Source organism: Manacus candei, unplaced genomic scaffold, assembly GCF_025592945.1.
Source record: "Manacus candei isolate 608988 ecotype Guabito, Panama unplaced genomic scaffold, ASM2559294v1 h1tg000086l, whole genome shotgun sequence".
Classification (NCBI taxonomy): Eukaryota; Metazoa; Chordata; class Aves; order Passeriformes; family Pipridae; genus Manacus; species Manacus candei.
This window is the reverse complement of record NW_026138134.1, coordinates 2,764,537-2,779,230: the sequence shown is the minus strand read 5'-3', so window position 1 is coordinate 2,779,230 and position 14,694 is coordinate 2,764,537. Positions and strand designations below refer to the sequence as shown.

At 45.0% G+C, this 14,694-nt stretch overlaps 1 protein-coding gene across 4 annotated transcripts in view; it reads right to left on the bottom strand.

The window, feature by feature from the left end:
• Positions 1 to 1,508: 1,508 nt before the first annotated feature.
• Positions 1,509 to 14,694, bottom strand: part of PKNOX2 (PBX/knotted 1 homeobox 2) — an 85,700-nt gene continuing 72,514 nt past the window's right edge. For all 4 annotated transcript variants that reach the window (XM_051812500.1, XM_051812499.1, XM_051812502.1 and 1 more), the window contains 6 exons: positions 9,780 to 9,912; positions 7,840 to 7,937; positions 5,714 to 5,833; positions 3,885 to 3,961; positions 3,220 to 3,398; positions 1,509 to 2,402 (listed from right to left, as the gene is read on the bottom strand). In XM_051812500.1, coding sequence (XP_051668460.1) covers positions 2,155 to 2,402; positions 3,220 to 3,398; positions 3,885 to 3,961; positions 5,714 to 5,833; positions 7,840 to 7,937; positions 9,780 to 9,912 — 855 coding nt within the window. In that variant the 3' untranslated portion in view covers positions 1,509 to 2,154. The remainder of the gene's footprint in view (positions 2,403 to 3,219; positions 3,399 to 3,884; positions 3,962 to 5,713; positions 5,834 to 7,839; positions 7,938 to 9,779; positions 9,913 to 14,694) is intronic.

Below are 14,694 nucleotides of genomic sequence, written 5' to 3'. Positions count from 1 at the left end.
AACACTGTGGTTTTGAGAAGATCATGTTTGGGCCCTACTTCAAAAAAAATCCCTTCATTTTGGAGAAGCATCCCTCTTTTGGGGAGAGCTTCATTCATTTATGGAAAATGCTACTTTTTTGCTGGGAGGGTTGGGGAAACACCTGAAATTTTGGGGCACATCCCTCATTTTTAGAAAGCACAGCACATTTTGGGGCAGCATCACCCATTCTGGGGTGGGTCACTCCTCTTTGGGAAGCATCACTTTTTTGGGGGGAGAATCATTCTCTTTGGGAGAGTACAACTCATTTTGGGGTGAACATCACACATGCTGGGGTGAGCACTCATTTTTGGGGGAGAATCACTCATTTCAGGGGGGTATTTGCCCCTTTTGGGTCACTGCTGGGTTTTGAGCATCCCTCATTTTTGGAGACCATAACTCATTCTGAGGCTGAGCATCACCCATTTTGGGGTTGTGTGTAACATTTTAGGGAAGAGAATCACTCATTTTTGGAGAACTTAGCTCATTTTGGGGTAACCACCACTAATTTGGGGGGGATATAATTAATTTGTGGGCAAAATCCCATTGGAGCTCATTTGGGGTGGAGGGGCATCTCTCATTTTTGGGGGACTGTCACTTATGGAAGCATAAATCCAATTTTCTCCACATAAGTACCAATTTGGGTCCATTCACCCATTTGATGGGGGAGTTATTCCAGCATTTTGGATCTTCTCTGCTCACAGGAAGAAGCTGCCAAGAAAATACAGCTGCAACCCCTCATCTCGTAGCACTTTATAATAAATGGCCAGGAATTAATACTAAATTACAATGAATCCTTTATGAAATTACAGATTACATTCACGCCAGATCAGTATTGAAAAATAGGCTTTTCTGCCTATTGCATCACTCGTGTTTTTTTCCCTGGCTCCTGTTTGGGTTTCTTTATCAACCCTCCAAGAGCCAAAAAAAAAAAAAAAAAAAAAAAAGGACAATATGGGCAAAAAGCCACAAAGAGAATTATCCCTCTGATAGAATCCTACGTTTAGAGCAGGAACCTGCAGAAGAAAATTCCTTTATTTTTGCCCTGGTTTGCTTTTGCGTTTCCTCCCATGCCACGTTTTAAGGCGAAATACACCCTTCTTGTTAGCATTGAAAAATTAAAAAAAACCAACCAAATTCAGGGTTTTTGGCAGTTGCCCTCCCCCCATGGTGCTAAAACTCCACCATTTTCCCACGTGGAGGGACAATTCCAGGGAGAAACCACTGAGATTCCTTCCACCCATGCGAATCCTGGGGAGGGGGGGTCGCCGTTCAATTCTGGGTGAAATCTTGCATTTTTTTTAAACTCATCTTTTTTTCCCATTTTTTTCCTGAATCAGTGCCAAAGCTCCTTGGAAAAGTTTCACTCCTGGCAGCCTTTGCCCCAGCTCTGCATCCCTTAAGGACGAGAATGGGGCGAGTTGGGTTTTTTTTTCCAGATTCGACGGGTTTTTAGCACATAAATTAAAGGATTTGGAGGAACTTCCTCCCTTTTCCAGAAAGTTGTGTCCGGAGTCACCAAACAGCCGCAGCATCGGGGGCACAGTGGGGAGGTTTGGGCAATCCAGAGGGTTGAGCACCAAACCCTCCTCGGATCCAGCAGAACTTGCACTCGCCGGTTGTTCTTCTTCCCCCTCCGTGCTGATGTTTATGCCTGTGAATAACCTTTTTGGGGGGGAAAAACCCAAAAAGCATCAAGTCCCGGGGTCGGTGTGGTTTTCCTTTGCTCCAAGAAATCCAAGGGATGGACAGGATGGACGGGGGGGTGGAAAACCCACGGTGGAAAACCCGCCCTCGCCCGGCGGGGAAAACGCCATTCCCTAAAAACACTTCTGCTTACCCAAAAAATTAAAGGGGGGGGGAAAAAAAAGAAAAGAAAAAACCCAAAAAAACCTGAAATAAAAGATTAATTTTGGCCACAATATGTGCCTTTTGTAAACATGTGTCCTTCACTTCCAGGCGCCGGCAGGGCGGTGCCCGCGCTCCCGTGGGCTCCCGCCGGCGCCGCCGGTTTGCTTTTCTCTCCCGAATTGTTTTTTTGTTCTTGCCTTTTTTTGTTTTTGGCATTTTGAAGGTGGAGGGGGGGGAATTTTGTGTCCGGTGGTGTCAAGTGATTCGGGGAGGGTGCAGGAGGAGCTATTCCAGCGAGTCACTGTGGTCCAAGCCAAGGTCAGCGCCGGGGGCTGCTGGGAGGCCACCGGGCTCTTCCTCGAGCTCTTCCTCCTCTTCCTCCTCCTCCTCCATCTCGTCCTCGTCCTCCTCATCCTCCTCCTCTTCCTCGGTGCCGTCCAGGGAGTCCTCGTGGGCTGCCAGCATGGCCTGCTGCATGGCCATGGTGGCTGTGGCTGATGAGAGGGGTTGGAGGTTGTCCATGCTGAGCGAGCCTGAAGTATAAAAAAATAAAGCAATAAGGATTCCCCAGCTGATACAGAAAGGACAAAAAAGTGCATAAACCAGGAATAAACCAAGTGAAAAGCTCAGAGAGCACCCTGTAGAGCATCCCACCTGCACCAGTCACTCCCCAGTGTCCAACCCTTAATTTTTCCAGCTAATGTATTGTTGTTAAATGACAAAAGACCTTCACTTCTGAGCAAGTAGATGCCCAAATTGGTTGGGCAGATCTTGTCTTCATCTTCTCTTAATTCCCACATTTCCTTCTCTTCATCTCCTCATCTTGCCTGGTCTATGCTCATCTCTGCTCTCTTCACCTCTTCCTCTTCTCTCCTCTTCATTTTCCTCGTCTGTTCTGTGTTCATCCCTCTTCCCACCTTGTCTCATCTGTCACTGACCTTAATTCTTTCATTTTCATCACCTATTCTCTTCATCTTCTCTCTTCCCATTTAGTCTCATCTGCCTTCTCATTCCATCTCTCCATCTCTCCTCTCCTCTCTTCTCCTCCCTTCCCCTCCCCTCCCTTCCCCTCTCCCTATTTCCCCCTTTTCCCCTTCCCAGCACCTCAGGAGACATCCCAAATCCCAAGTGGGTGGTTGCTGAGGGCTGTTCCTGTGCCAAGGGGATGGCAGTGCCCCATGGCCAGTGCCTTGCCACGGCCAACTGGAAGGAACTTCTTGCGTGGGCCACACGTTTTTCCCCACAGTGTGATAAAGGGCTCTAGAACTCCTTAATTACTAATTAAGGCCATCGCTTAATGCATGGCCACTCCCTCCTGGAAGGGCAGGGGGCACTGGGCTCTGTCCTTACCGTCAGGATTTGTCCCTGAATTGCCACCCTGCTGCTGCAGGACCCCGGCAGCGATGGAGTTGGGCCAGAACCTCTGCGTGGGCCGGTGCTGAGATTTGATTTTCTTGGCTTTGGGGGCAGGATCCGGGTTGCTGGCATCGAGCATGGGCTGCAGGATGCGCCTCCGGGCATTTATGAACCTTTCCAAGGAAAAGGGAGAACACTGGAGTAAACGTGAGTCCCTACACCAGCACTGAGCTAAAACAACAGACACCGTGGCAAAGCAATGAGCTGCAATATAAAACCTTTCCAAAAGTACCTTCGTGGTTCAGAAATCTGGGGGGGGTTGATTCTATCCCCTTATACCACTGCACTGATTTTTCCAGCTGAGTGGGAAGGTGCCACACACTGGATTTGCCAGGAGAGGGCACTGAGACCTCACAAAGCAAGGCTGCACTGAACACAAGTGATCTTGTCTGCCAGAAATCACAGAATTGCAGATTATGCCGAGTTGGGAGGGATTTATCAGGGTCATCAAGGATCACTGAGTCCAACTCTTGGCCCTACGTAAGACACCCCAAAAATTGGCCCTAACACCCAAGTTACCCCCCAAAAAGCAGTCCACAGCACCAAAATAGTGTGGAAAAAAGTCCTAAAGCCAACAAGCAGGCCACCACTGCACTCACCAGTTGTTGACTTGCAAGAGGGTCAGGTTGGTTTGGGCAGCAATTTGCCTCTTCTCGTCCTCTGTGGGGTAGGGGTGCTGGAAAAAAAGAGGGATGGGGCAGCAAGATGACATCCCAGCATGCAAACCACCAGGTCTGAGTGAAAAATATAATGAAAACCTGCCTTTTTTGTTTGTTTTTTTTTTTTTTATTTCCCCACCCTAAATTTGGTGGGTTCTTGCATTTGCATGGTTGAAGGATGGCATCCAAGAGCATCAAGATTTCCCCAGTGTCCTGAGGGCTTTTCCAAGGCTTTCCATCAAAGGCTTTTCCTTCAAGAAAAATGTTCTTTTTTTTTTTTTAAATTTTAGCAATTTTCTAACGACTGTTGTTGGTAAAGGTGGGATTTGGGCTCCAAAACCCGAGACCCACAACGCTTATTGCCAGAGGCACCAATAAAACACTCTGAGACATCTGCACTGGGAGACCACCAGCACTCAAAGCTTCAGCAACCTCCTCCCAGCCGTGCTGAAATCCTCCTTTCCAACCCCAAAAATGAAACTATCAAACTAGCCCCATTTTTTGGAGCCTCCAGCCAGTGACAGTGTTGATTGCAGTAATTTGTTTTCCAGCTGTCACCCCCAAAACAGTGGGATTTCCTTGACAAAACCACCCCAAGTCAGTGCAACTGGAGACTCACGTCCCACCAGAGCGTCAGTGGTTAAAAAAGGCTCCTTTTTTTTGGCAGAAATATCCCCATTTTTAGTCTATTATTCCCAGCATTCTTTCTTCCTGCTGGTGCATCCAATAAGATGATGAGAATTGATGCTATTTGGTTAAAAACCACATTATCCATGATGCCAGATGGAGAAATCCCATGGAGAAGCCCAAGTTTCTTCTGACCAAGCTGAGAGCAAAGGTCCAGTTCTCCCAGCTGGAGAATTTCTTTCAGTTTTTTTCAATCCTGCTTTGGAAATCTCAAACCATGGGGTTCTCCTGGCACCTGGCAGGAAATGGCTTCTCAGCTTCTGGTCTTCTAAATCCTTTTTGTGTTTGCAAACCTGCAGCTCTGCCCTCCAGAAATGACCCAGCTGGGGATGGCAGCCCAATGCTGCGACACTCCTGTCCTCAATCCAGTAAATCCAAAATTTCCCATATAAAAAAAGAATAAAAAAAAAAAGGCTGGGAAGTTCCCCAACCTGCTGCTGCTCCACATCCTGGCTGAGGTTTTTCCAGAAGTTGCTCCTTGGAGCTGTTGTTTTCTGCATTGCTGATGCCTTGGGGATCTCCCACCTTCCCAGAGAGCAAGTCTTTGCAACCAGTTTCCAAGTGATTTCTTGGCTGAATTATGCAGGAAAAAAGGGATTTTTAGCATTTTGCCTTTCTCCTAGCCCTGCTGAGGGGAGAGAACTCTTCTTTCATGAAAATATCCAGGTTGCATCTAAGCCTACCTCCATCTCCAATCCCCAAAAATGGAGTGATTTTGTAATTCTGCATTTTGACTGATTGCTGATGTGCCAAAGCCCTACCTATGAGGCAGCTTTCACATTTCAGCCTGCTAGGAAAGGGTATTCTGGAGCTGTTAACTGCAAAAAAACCACTCTATTATCCATCTGCAAAAGTTCAGGGAAGTCCCCTTTTAGTTTTGTTCCCTTCTTCATGCCTTGAGGGAATATTTTGCTCACCTGCAGTGAAGTCATGCCCAAAATACTACCAAAATACAAGCAAAGCCACTTTGTGCCTCCGAATACAGATCCAGACAAACCACCACCTGGAACTGAACATTTTGGGGTTTTTTTTCCTTTTTTTTCCCCCAGCTTGCAGGGTGTTTTGGCCACTGTGGTGCTCACCATGAGATGCTGGAAGAGCCATGAGCGCATGATGTTGGTGGCGTGTTTGGGCAGGACGCCCCGTTTGTTCTTGGACTTCTTGTCCTCACCGTCAAGGAGGGAGGTGAGATCCAGGTTCACCTGCCAGGGGAGAGGAATGGGGAGAGAATTGGTGGAAAGTGGCAATTGGCAGCCCAAAAAATGAGCAAAACCACCCCAAAAAATGAGCAAAACCAACAAAGAAATGAGCAGAGCCAACCCAGACTGGGGGTGGGATAAGTGCAAAAAAACCAGCACTTACAGAGAGCATCTAAAACCCATTTCTCCCCCCACCAAATGTGCATTAAATCCTATATATCCTGTAATATATAGTACACAATTAATACAGAATATATAATTTACAATATATAATATAGCATAATATAGCATAATATAGCATTCTATAGAATAGAATGGAATATGTTTTATTATACATTATATCAGGTATTGTTTTATATTATTATTATATTGCACAATATAATGTGCATTAAATGCACATTTTCTCCCAGGATCTGTATTTTTTATCTCCACTTTTTTGTTAATGCTTTGCAAGGGACAATGGTACAGTTGGGGACTGTGGTGGTGAAGCCTCAACCAATTTCAACATGTGATTTAAGAGGAAAACACTTTTACCTTAAAAATCAGTGGAAAATAAACCCAAACCTCATAAAAAGATGATTTTCTCAACTGAAAGTTAAAACCCTGTCACTCACTGACCCCTTGCAAATCCAGGGTTCTCATCCAGCTGATTCCCACCACGAGAAAGATGCTCTTTCCCACCACGAGGAGGAAGATGTCCATTGAGCCAAAATTTGCTTTTTCCCTCCCCCAAAATTAAAAATAAGCATCTTGCAGCAAGAGAAGTTTTAATGAGGAGGCAGGAACTGAACGGAAATCTAAGCACTTGAGTTAAAAAGAGATTTTTTTTTTTCTTCCACCTCTTCATCAAAACACTTCTCCTGGATGAATTAAACATCAGGCCAGCAGGTCCCTGTGATTCCCCTGGGCTCCAGCTGAATAAATCATGCTGGCAGCACAGGAAGAGCATCCGGAGGTGCTTGTCCAGGGCTCTCTCCCTGCCCCAATATTCCCTGTGCGCGTGTTTTTCCCACCACAGAGGGTTTTGCTGCAAGATTTAAACCTGTGATGGGGAGATATTAAAAGAAGGAAATTTTTTTAAAGCATTGCACAGGCAATAAAACCTGGCAGGGAGGTGCCACCCCTTTCCAAAGTGCCGTTTATTGATTGTTCTGCAAGAGGCTCCTGCAACTAAAATGGAGCATCTCAGAAAAAATGGGGGCGGATTTTTGCTGCTCCTGGGAAGCAGCACAGCAGGAATGGATGGGGTTTTTTCCCCCCCAAATTCCTGGGGAATGGAGGTTAGGAAGAACTCGTTGTCCTGTTGCAAGAATGCAGGGAAACCCTGCGTAGTTCACTGCAGTGCCAAAAAAAAAAAATCAAAAGACAAAACCAAAACTGGACTAAAACCAGAGCAAATGGTTAAAAAATATCCCCAAATCCAGGAAGCAAGGAAAAAAAAATGAGCCTTTCTCACAAGCTGTGATTGCAGTACTGGACAGGTAATGCCAGTGATCCCAGATCACAATATATATCAATACTGCTGATATAATATATCAGCAATAACATCTATCCTATCCTATCCCATCCTATCCTTTCCCATCCCATCCTATCCTATAATATATAGTATACAATTAATATAGATTATATAATTTACAATATATAATATAGCATATAGAATAGAATGGAATACGTTTTATTATACATTATATCAGATATTGTTTTATATTATTATTATATTGCACAATATAATACTACGTGCATTGTTACATATTATATATTGCAGTATTCAATAACAATAATATAAGTGTTGCTGTAACAACTTAGATCATTGCCATAATTCATTAGGCACCCCAAGGGCACTTGGCAGATGGATTTAATCAACGCTTCTTGCTAATTAAAAATTTAGGATACTCCCAGGGTTGAATTCCAACTCAGCATATTCCATGAATTCGTGGAGAAACTGGGGGACTGCTTGATGCAGTGCCAGGCTCTGGGTACAGGGGGGATTTGGGGTGGGAAGGCCTCACCTGGGCGTTGGGGATCTGCAGGGCACCGGGGGCGATGGCTTGGGCGAGGACCTGGCCCTGCGACGTCACCATGGTCACGGGCTGGTACAGGGCTCCACCTGTGCAAAGGGACACTCGTGAGGGCACTGAAATCCTGGGGTGGTTTTCAGCTTAGGCCTTCCTGGTAACCAGGTCGAAAGCAGGGAAGTGGTCATGTCCCAGTATTCCATCCCATTGTCCTCGTTAGAACAGCTGGGACCAGTTCATCACTGGATGGGTGTAACCCAAAACTGGGTATTCCATAACCTTCCATGCCATTGCCCAGAAACTGTTCTCAATAGACCATTTACACCCTCTGCCCAGAGCACCCCTGACCCCTCAGGCTGTAAACTGGGTGTTCAGAGGCCTGGGAGATAGGAGGGTGCTCCTGTCCTCACACCCATGGTGGAACTGTGAGATAGGAGGGTGCTCCGGTCCTCATACCCATTGTGGAACTGTGAGATAGGAGGGTGCTCCTGTCCTCATACCCATTGTGGAACTGTGAGATAGGAGGGTGCTCCTGTCCTCATACCCATTGTGGAACTCCCTGCCCTGAGGGAGGCACTGGGCATTCCTGCCTGAACTGGAGGATATATAATCTTGGAGTCTTGGGACTTTTTTAACCACTTGTGGGATCCAGAGGAAGACTGCAGATCACCACTCTCAACCAGACTGCAACCACCACTCTCGACTGGACTGCAACCACCACTTTTCAACCAGACTCAACCACCACTCTTGACCAGACTGCACCAGCACTCTCACCAACAGGTTTTTTCCCTCTCCTTTTCCTTTGGACTCAGGGGGCCCAACAAACACCACTCTGTTCATGCCCCAGGGTGCTGGGTTATACATTTGGGTTTTGTGGGTTAAAACCAATTGTTTGTCTGTATAATCGTACTTATTGTATTATTTTATTGAATTGTTATTCTGATTTATAATCTCTCTTTTGAGTTGGGTTCATTTCCCCTGCTAGTTTACCTTTAAACCAGCACACTGATTTTTTACATAAGCAAGAGTATAAATAAGGAGAGAGGAGGGTCTGCCCTCTTCTCTTCCACTGGACTTGAAAACAGCAGGTCCTTGCTTGCTTATCTGGGACTGAGGCCTGCTGTGGCCTGCTGTTTTCCCAAATCCAGGAGCAGAGATCTTGGTGGAGTGGCTTTCTGCTTTCTCAAGGGAAGCATTAATACTCTTAGTTTGCTAGCTCTCTATTACCTGTGTATATCTGCATATATCTGGTTTGTTGGGGGTTTTTTCCCCTCCGTTTTTTGGTTTCGGGGGTTGAGGTTCTCTTTCTTACATGTATATAGTGTTTTTATAACTGTAAATATATACTGCTTTGATTCTGTTGCTCTGGGTTCTCTGTTGGTTTTTTTTTTCTTTTCCTTCCCTCTCTCCTTTGCCCAGAAAGGGGGTGGTGGTGGGGGAAGACGTTCGGTGTGGTTCGGGGACTTTGGGGGTGGAGGTTCTCTTTCTTATATGTATATAGTGTTTTTACAACTGTAAATAAGTGTAAATATACATATATATATATATATATACTGCACCAAATCTGTTACTCTGGGTTCTCTGTTGTTTTGTTTTTTTTTTCCTTCCTTCTCTCCTTTGCCCAGAAAGAGGGTGGAGGGTGGGAGGAGATGTTCAGTGTGGTTTGGGGACTTTGGGGGTTGGGGTTCTCTTTCTTACATGTATTTAGTGTTTTTACAACTGTAAATTAGTGTAAATATATATATACTGCTCCAAATCTGTTGCTCTGGGTTCTCTGTTTGTTTTTTTTCTTTTCCTTCCCTCTCTCCTTTGCCCAGAAAGAGGGTGGGAGTGACATTCAGTGTGGTTCGGGGACTCCGTGGGGAGCCAACTCCAAACTGAGACAACCCCCCCAAATTCCCACCTGCCCCCCCAGCCTTCCCCGTGGCCCCTACCTGGCACGGCGGGCGAGCCACTGCCGGTGCTCATGGCCAGGTTGCCCGGTGGCAGCGCGGCCGCGGGCACCACGATGCCCGGCGGTGGGTTGGAGGCGGGTGGCAGGGCTGCTGGAGAGCTCTGCAGCATCTCCTGCAGGGGGGAGAAAAACAAAAATACTTTAAATCCATGAATTTTAACACGAAAGGTTATATTTGTCCCCATGCAATAACTCTGCCCCGTTGCTCTTTATATATTCCTGTCGTCTAACGGTGAGGAAAAAGGGGATTTTTCAGTTTGTCACAAGAAAGAGATGGAAAAATAAGGATTAATGCTCTGCCAGGCTCCCACTTAGCATCTTCCCCACACTCACCTTCTTTATGCAGCCACTGGTTCCCATAAGGAAAAACGAAAGGGAATAAAAGGATCAGGATAGACCAGAAGCTGCAGCTCCTTTTCTCCACTCAACAGAACTGCAGAGATGGGAATCTGAACACACCAACCAATTAATTTTCCATCAAGCCCTGGGTGCATCATCCCACAGGGAGTTTGGGCACTCTGTGTCCACGCTGATGCATTTCCCATTGCTGGGGGGGGGGGGGGAAATGCCATCTCAGTGGTGTCCAAAAAGGCAGAATATTGGTAATTATTAGAAAAAGACATGAAAGAAATTCATGGTGTTTCTGCAACAGAACTGTGAAACTAAGGGGACCCAATGGAAGTGGAGGCTCTGCCTTAAAATAAATACAGAGAGATATCTCCAAGAAGATTTAAAAAAATATATTTTGCGTACTAATTGCCTCAGATTGCAAATGTCAGCCAAATTCTATTACACTTGGTAGTTTTGCTGCAGTGGAAAATATTTCATATTTTGAGACTCAAAGAAGTTCATGGAATTCTAGAATGGTTTGGGTGGGAAGGGACCTTAAAGATCATCTCATTCCAACCCCCTGCCATGGGCAGGGACACCTTCCACTAGCCCAGGTTGCTCCAAGCCCTGTCCAACCTGGCCTTGGACACTTCCAGGGATGGGGCAGCCACAGCTTCTCTGGCCAACCTGTGCCAGGGCCTCAACACCCTCAAGCTGAAACGTTTTTGGCAATTTTGAAACCTGAGTGTGAGAAAAATACATCACTAGGGGTCTCTGCAGATCCACATCTCAGCACTGACCAATGGCAAAACACGATTTTTCCAAATCAAAAGTCACTTCAGTGAAGAAAAAGACCAGGCACAAAACAAAATCCTTTTTTTCAATAAGGCAAATGTCCAAGTGTAAGTAAGTGCTAAAATTCAGTGCTATTGAGCTGCTGCTCTTCCCCTTGTGCTTTACGACAGAGACATTTATTTTTGTGCTTCACCCTAACTTTATGCAAATTAGTTGTGCTGGGGGAAACTGGGATTAGTTGGAGATAAAACAAACCCATGGTAAGGTGATCCATAAGGTACCTTCATGAATGGATGGGTGGATGGAGATGAGAAAAGAGTTGGCTTTCAATAACAGAGGAATCCAGGCTTGTCCACAGGGAAAACTTGGACAAATTAAGATCTATATAGAGAAGCACTGCATGGAGTTTCACTAACCCATCAGCCTCCAACCACCAGCAACCTGGGCTAGTGGAAGGTGGCCCTGCCCATGGCAGGAGGTTGGAATGAGATGAACTTTAAGGTCCCTTCCAACTCAAACCATTCCATGATTCTATGGCGAAGGAATTGGAGAAGCAGAAGTGCTGTCCTGAAAATGCCCGTTTAAGCACTGCCAGTGTGAAACAAGAGCTGAAAAATGCAAAATTTGGGTTCAGTTTAAGTGTCCCCCAGCAGCACTGGGGTCTCTGATGGGATTGGCTTTGTGGTGGGTTTTTTCTTACAAGTGGAGAGCAGTGATGACCCCTTGATGTCGAAGGGAAGTTGGACTGACTTTAAGCATTGGGTTAAATTGGTTAAGGGAAGACTCCACCATGAAAGAAGCACCTCCCCTGTCCCATCCCTGTCTGAAAAACTAAAAAAATATTTATTAAAATGAAGGGAGGGGGTTAAAAATGGCCTGACATGGACTCAAGGGAGAGGAATGAAGCCAAGTGAAAAAAAACATCAAAATTGGCAGAAGGGGAATCTCTTGGGGGAACTGCAGGACACAGAGGCTACAACTCCTCCACAAAACAAAGCAGAGCACAAAATGAGAAAGCAATGGAGAAAACAGGGTAGAAAAACATCTGTAAGGTAATGAAGGTTCAGGAAAGGTGGGGAAACCCCTAACTTGTCACCCAAACTTGGCCAACACCAGGAGTCCTCTCTACACTTGGTGACATAAGAAGATTTAAACAAGAGTCAAAACACCTGTTTGAGTGTTCTCTCATATTCCATCATCTCCAAGCATTTTTCACAATTCTAGAAATTCCTGCATCTCTTTTCAATGTCAGAAAGCACAAATAACACCAGGTCAAGGGCCTTTTTGGATGCACCAGGGAAATCCAACAGCAGTGGTCCTGTGATGACATTTTGACAGCTCCAGACATTGTTTTCCCATTTTTGTTTGACACTGTTGTTATTGTGCATCCATATTTTTTTAAGCATGTTGTCCTGTGGTAAAAACTCTGAAAAAACCTGAAATATTTCACTTTCATGGCAAACTTGGTGTATCTCCTCACAAAATTACTGTCACTCCTCCCAAACCCCAACAAAAACCTATTTGCTGAGAAACCTCATTCATTGATATTAATTGTATTTTGTTATTTAGACTTTTTTTTTTTTCAAATCCTAAATTAATGGCCCATTCACTCTTGCACCTTCCCTCAGCATGAGACAAATAGGTCAATAATTAGAGAAATCATCCCACTTGCCATTTTTTAAACACTGATCCCATGAATTTTCAGCTCTCTGGAGCATCCTCAGCCCTTAAAACTCAACTGAGGGATACAGAGTATTTCCACCCTGGTTTTTTAAGCCTTTTCCATGCAAACTCAAGTATCCTCAATGAGTTCAAAGTTGATGTTTCTTAGTTGGATACTTAGAAAATATTTGCCATTGTATTGTCAACAGCATCTCGTCCTCATCCAAGGACCAGATGAGACAGTGGCTCACTGGGAATATTTCAGCTCCTGTTGCCTGCTGAAAACCCCTTAGTCTGTTGAGTGAACATCTCCCCTCCAGCTGGGCCTTTCCTGGGTGTGTTCCCATTTATTCAGCAACTGCTTTTCAAATCCTCACTTGAATTCCTCAACTTTCAATTCTTGCCCGGAAGGGAAACGTCGGCGGCTCCGGGTTTGCAGGAATCAGAGGCAGCTTGGTACCTCTCCATGGGCCTGATTATTTCCCAAAGACTTGTGCTAATTTTCTGATATGATCCCCACCTCTTTGTGAGGCGCTAAATCCTCATTACTTTTCCTGACCGACGCATTCTAATTAGATCAACACTTCGGAGGGGAAAAAAAAAAAAAAAAAGAGGAAAGGAGAGAGAGGGGAGGGGAAAAAAACCCACAATAGCCACAGGACGGCTTTCCATCTCATTAACTCCCTCACTTATTATTTTCATGAAAATTACTGATAAAAAACGTGCATCTCCATTTGCTGGGACCGGGAGCTTCGTCGGCTCATATCTAACATCTCTCTCATCACCCGGGATGTGAGCTGTTGCCATGGCAATGCACAATAATAGAAACTAATAAATTACAAACGAGATGCTCGTTGAGCAATTATTGTTCTCTTTTATGCAAGTGTCTTGCTAATTTTGATCATAAGGAATGCTACCATAAAGCAGCGAAGGGATAATAAGTCCATTTCTAGAGATTATTAGAAAATAGAGTGAGGATGGGGGTTTTTTAGATCAATGATTAAGTGGTTTGGTGCTTTCAGGGAACCCAAATAAGAAATGGAACTTTTCTGGGGGGTTTTTCCTTCATAGTGGTGGGAGCTTCAAACTCTGTAGCACCCGGAGCTGGGCTACTAAAAATGCTATTTATTTTTCCTTTCCATCACCTTGAAATGCCCTGAAAAGCCCTGAAAAGCCCCCACCACCTGCCTCCTTTTTAGGGAGAACCCCAGGAGCTGCCTGGGTTATTTTGGGTTGGCTGCAGTTATTCCTGGTGGGATTGTACAACCCTAAATTTCTCATTTTTCTACCCCCAAAAACTGAGTGTCTGAGACAGACAAATCCCCTAGAGACACGCAGTATATCAAGTTATTTGGGATGCAACCAGCCAAGATTTATTCCCTGCAGTGCAGATGCATGTGAAAACCCCAAAGCATGGGCAAGTTCTTTTCCAAATATTAAAGTTACAACCCCTTATTTTGCCCCAAAAGCCACCAAGGTGCAGCTTGGTTTGGCCACTTCAGTTGATATTTTTGCAATTCTCAGAAACAGAACATTTCCCTGGACTCTTCCACTATGCTTGAGGCACCAAATGTTTTCTTCTCCCAGCTAAAATCCAAGTTATGCAAAAAAGAAGCTAAGGGAACGCTGATCATGCTGGGGAAGAACTGTAAGATGTGCTGAGGCCCCAGAAAAAGAGCAGTGAAGCCAAAAAGGGTTATCTGAGACCCAAAAATCTGTTGAGCTGCCTTGAAACAAACAGGGAGAGAGAAGCAGTGAAGAAAATTAAGGTGTCTCTGCCCCTCCTGCCAATAATTACTATTTTTTCATGAAAAAAAATGCTGATTTCTTGTTGATATTCCTTCCCCTCACATTTCATTGCTGCAGCATTAGAGTTTAGGAGAAGTCCTCCACTCTCCTTTCTGCAGAGTCACAACCATTGTGGGTTGCAGCTCTGCCAAACCCACGAGAAAAAAAAGGTCATAAAAATAATTAAAATAAAGAAAAAAAAAATCAACCACAGAGTCACTTGACACATGAGCAAGATACAGAGGGTTGTTTTTTTTCATTATTGGGGATGGATTCTGAGGAGGCCACAACTGTTGTAGAGCAGCTCTGAAGCCTTGTTG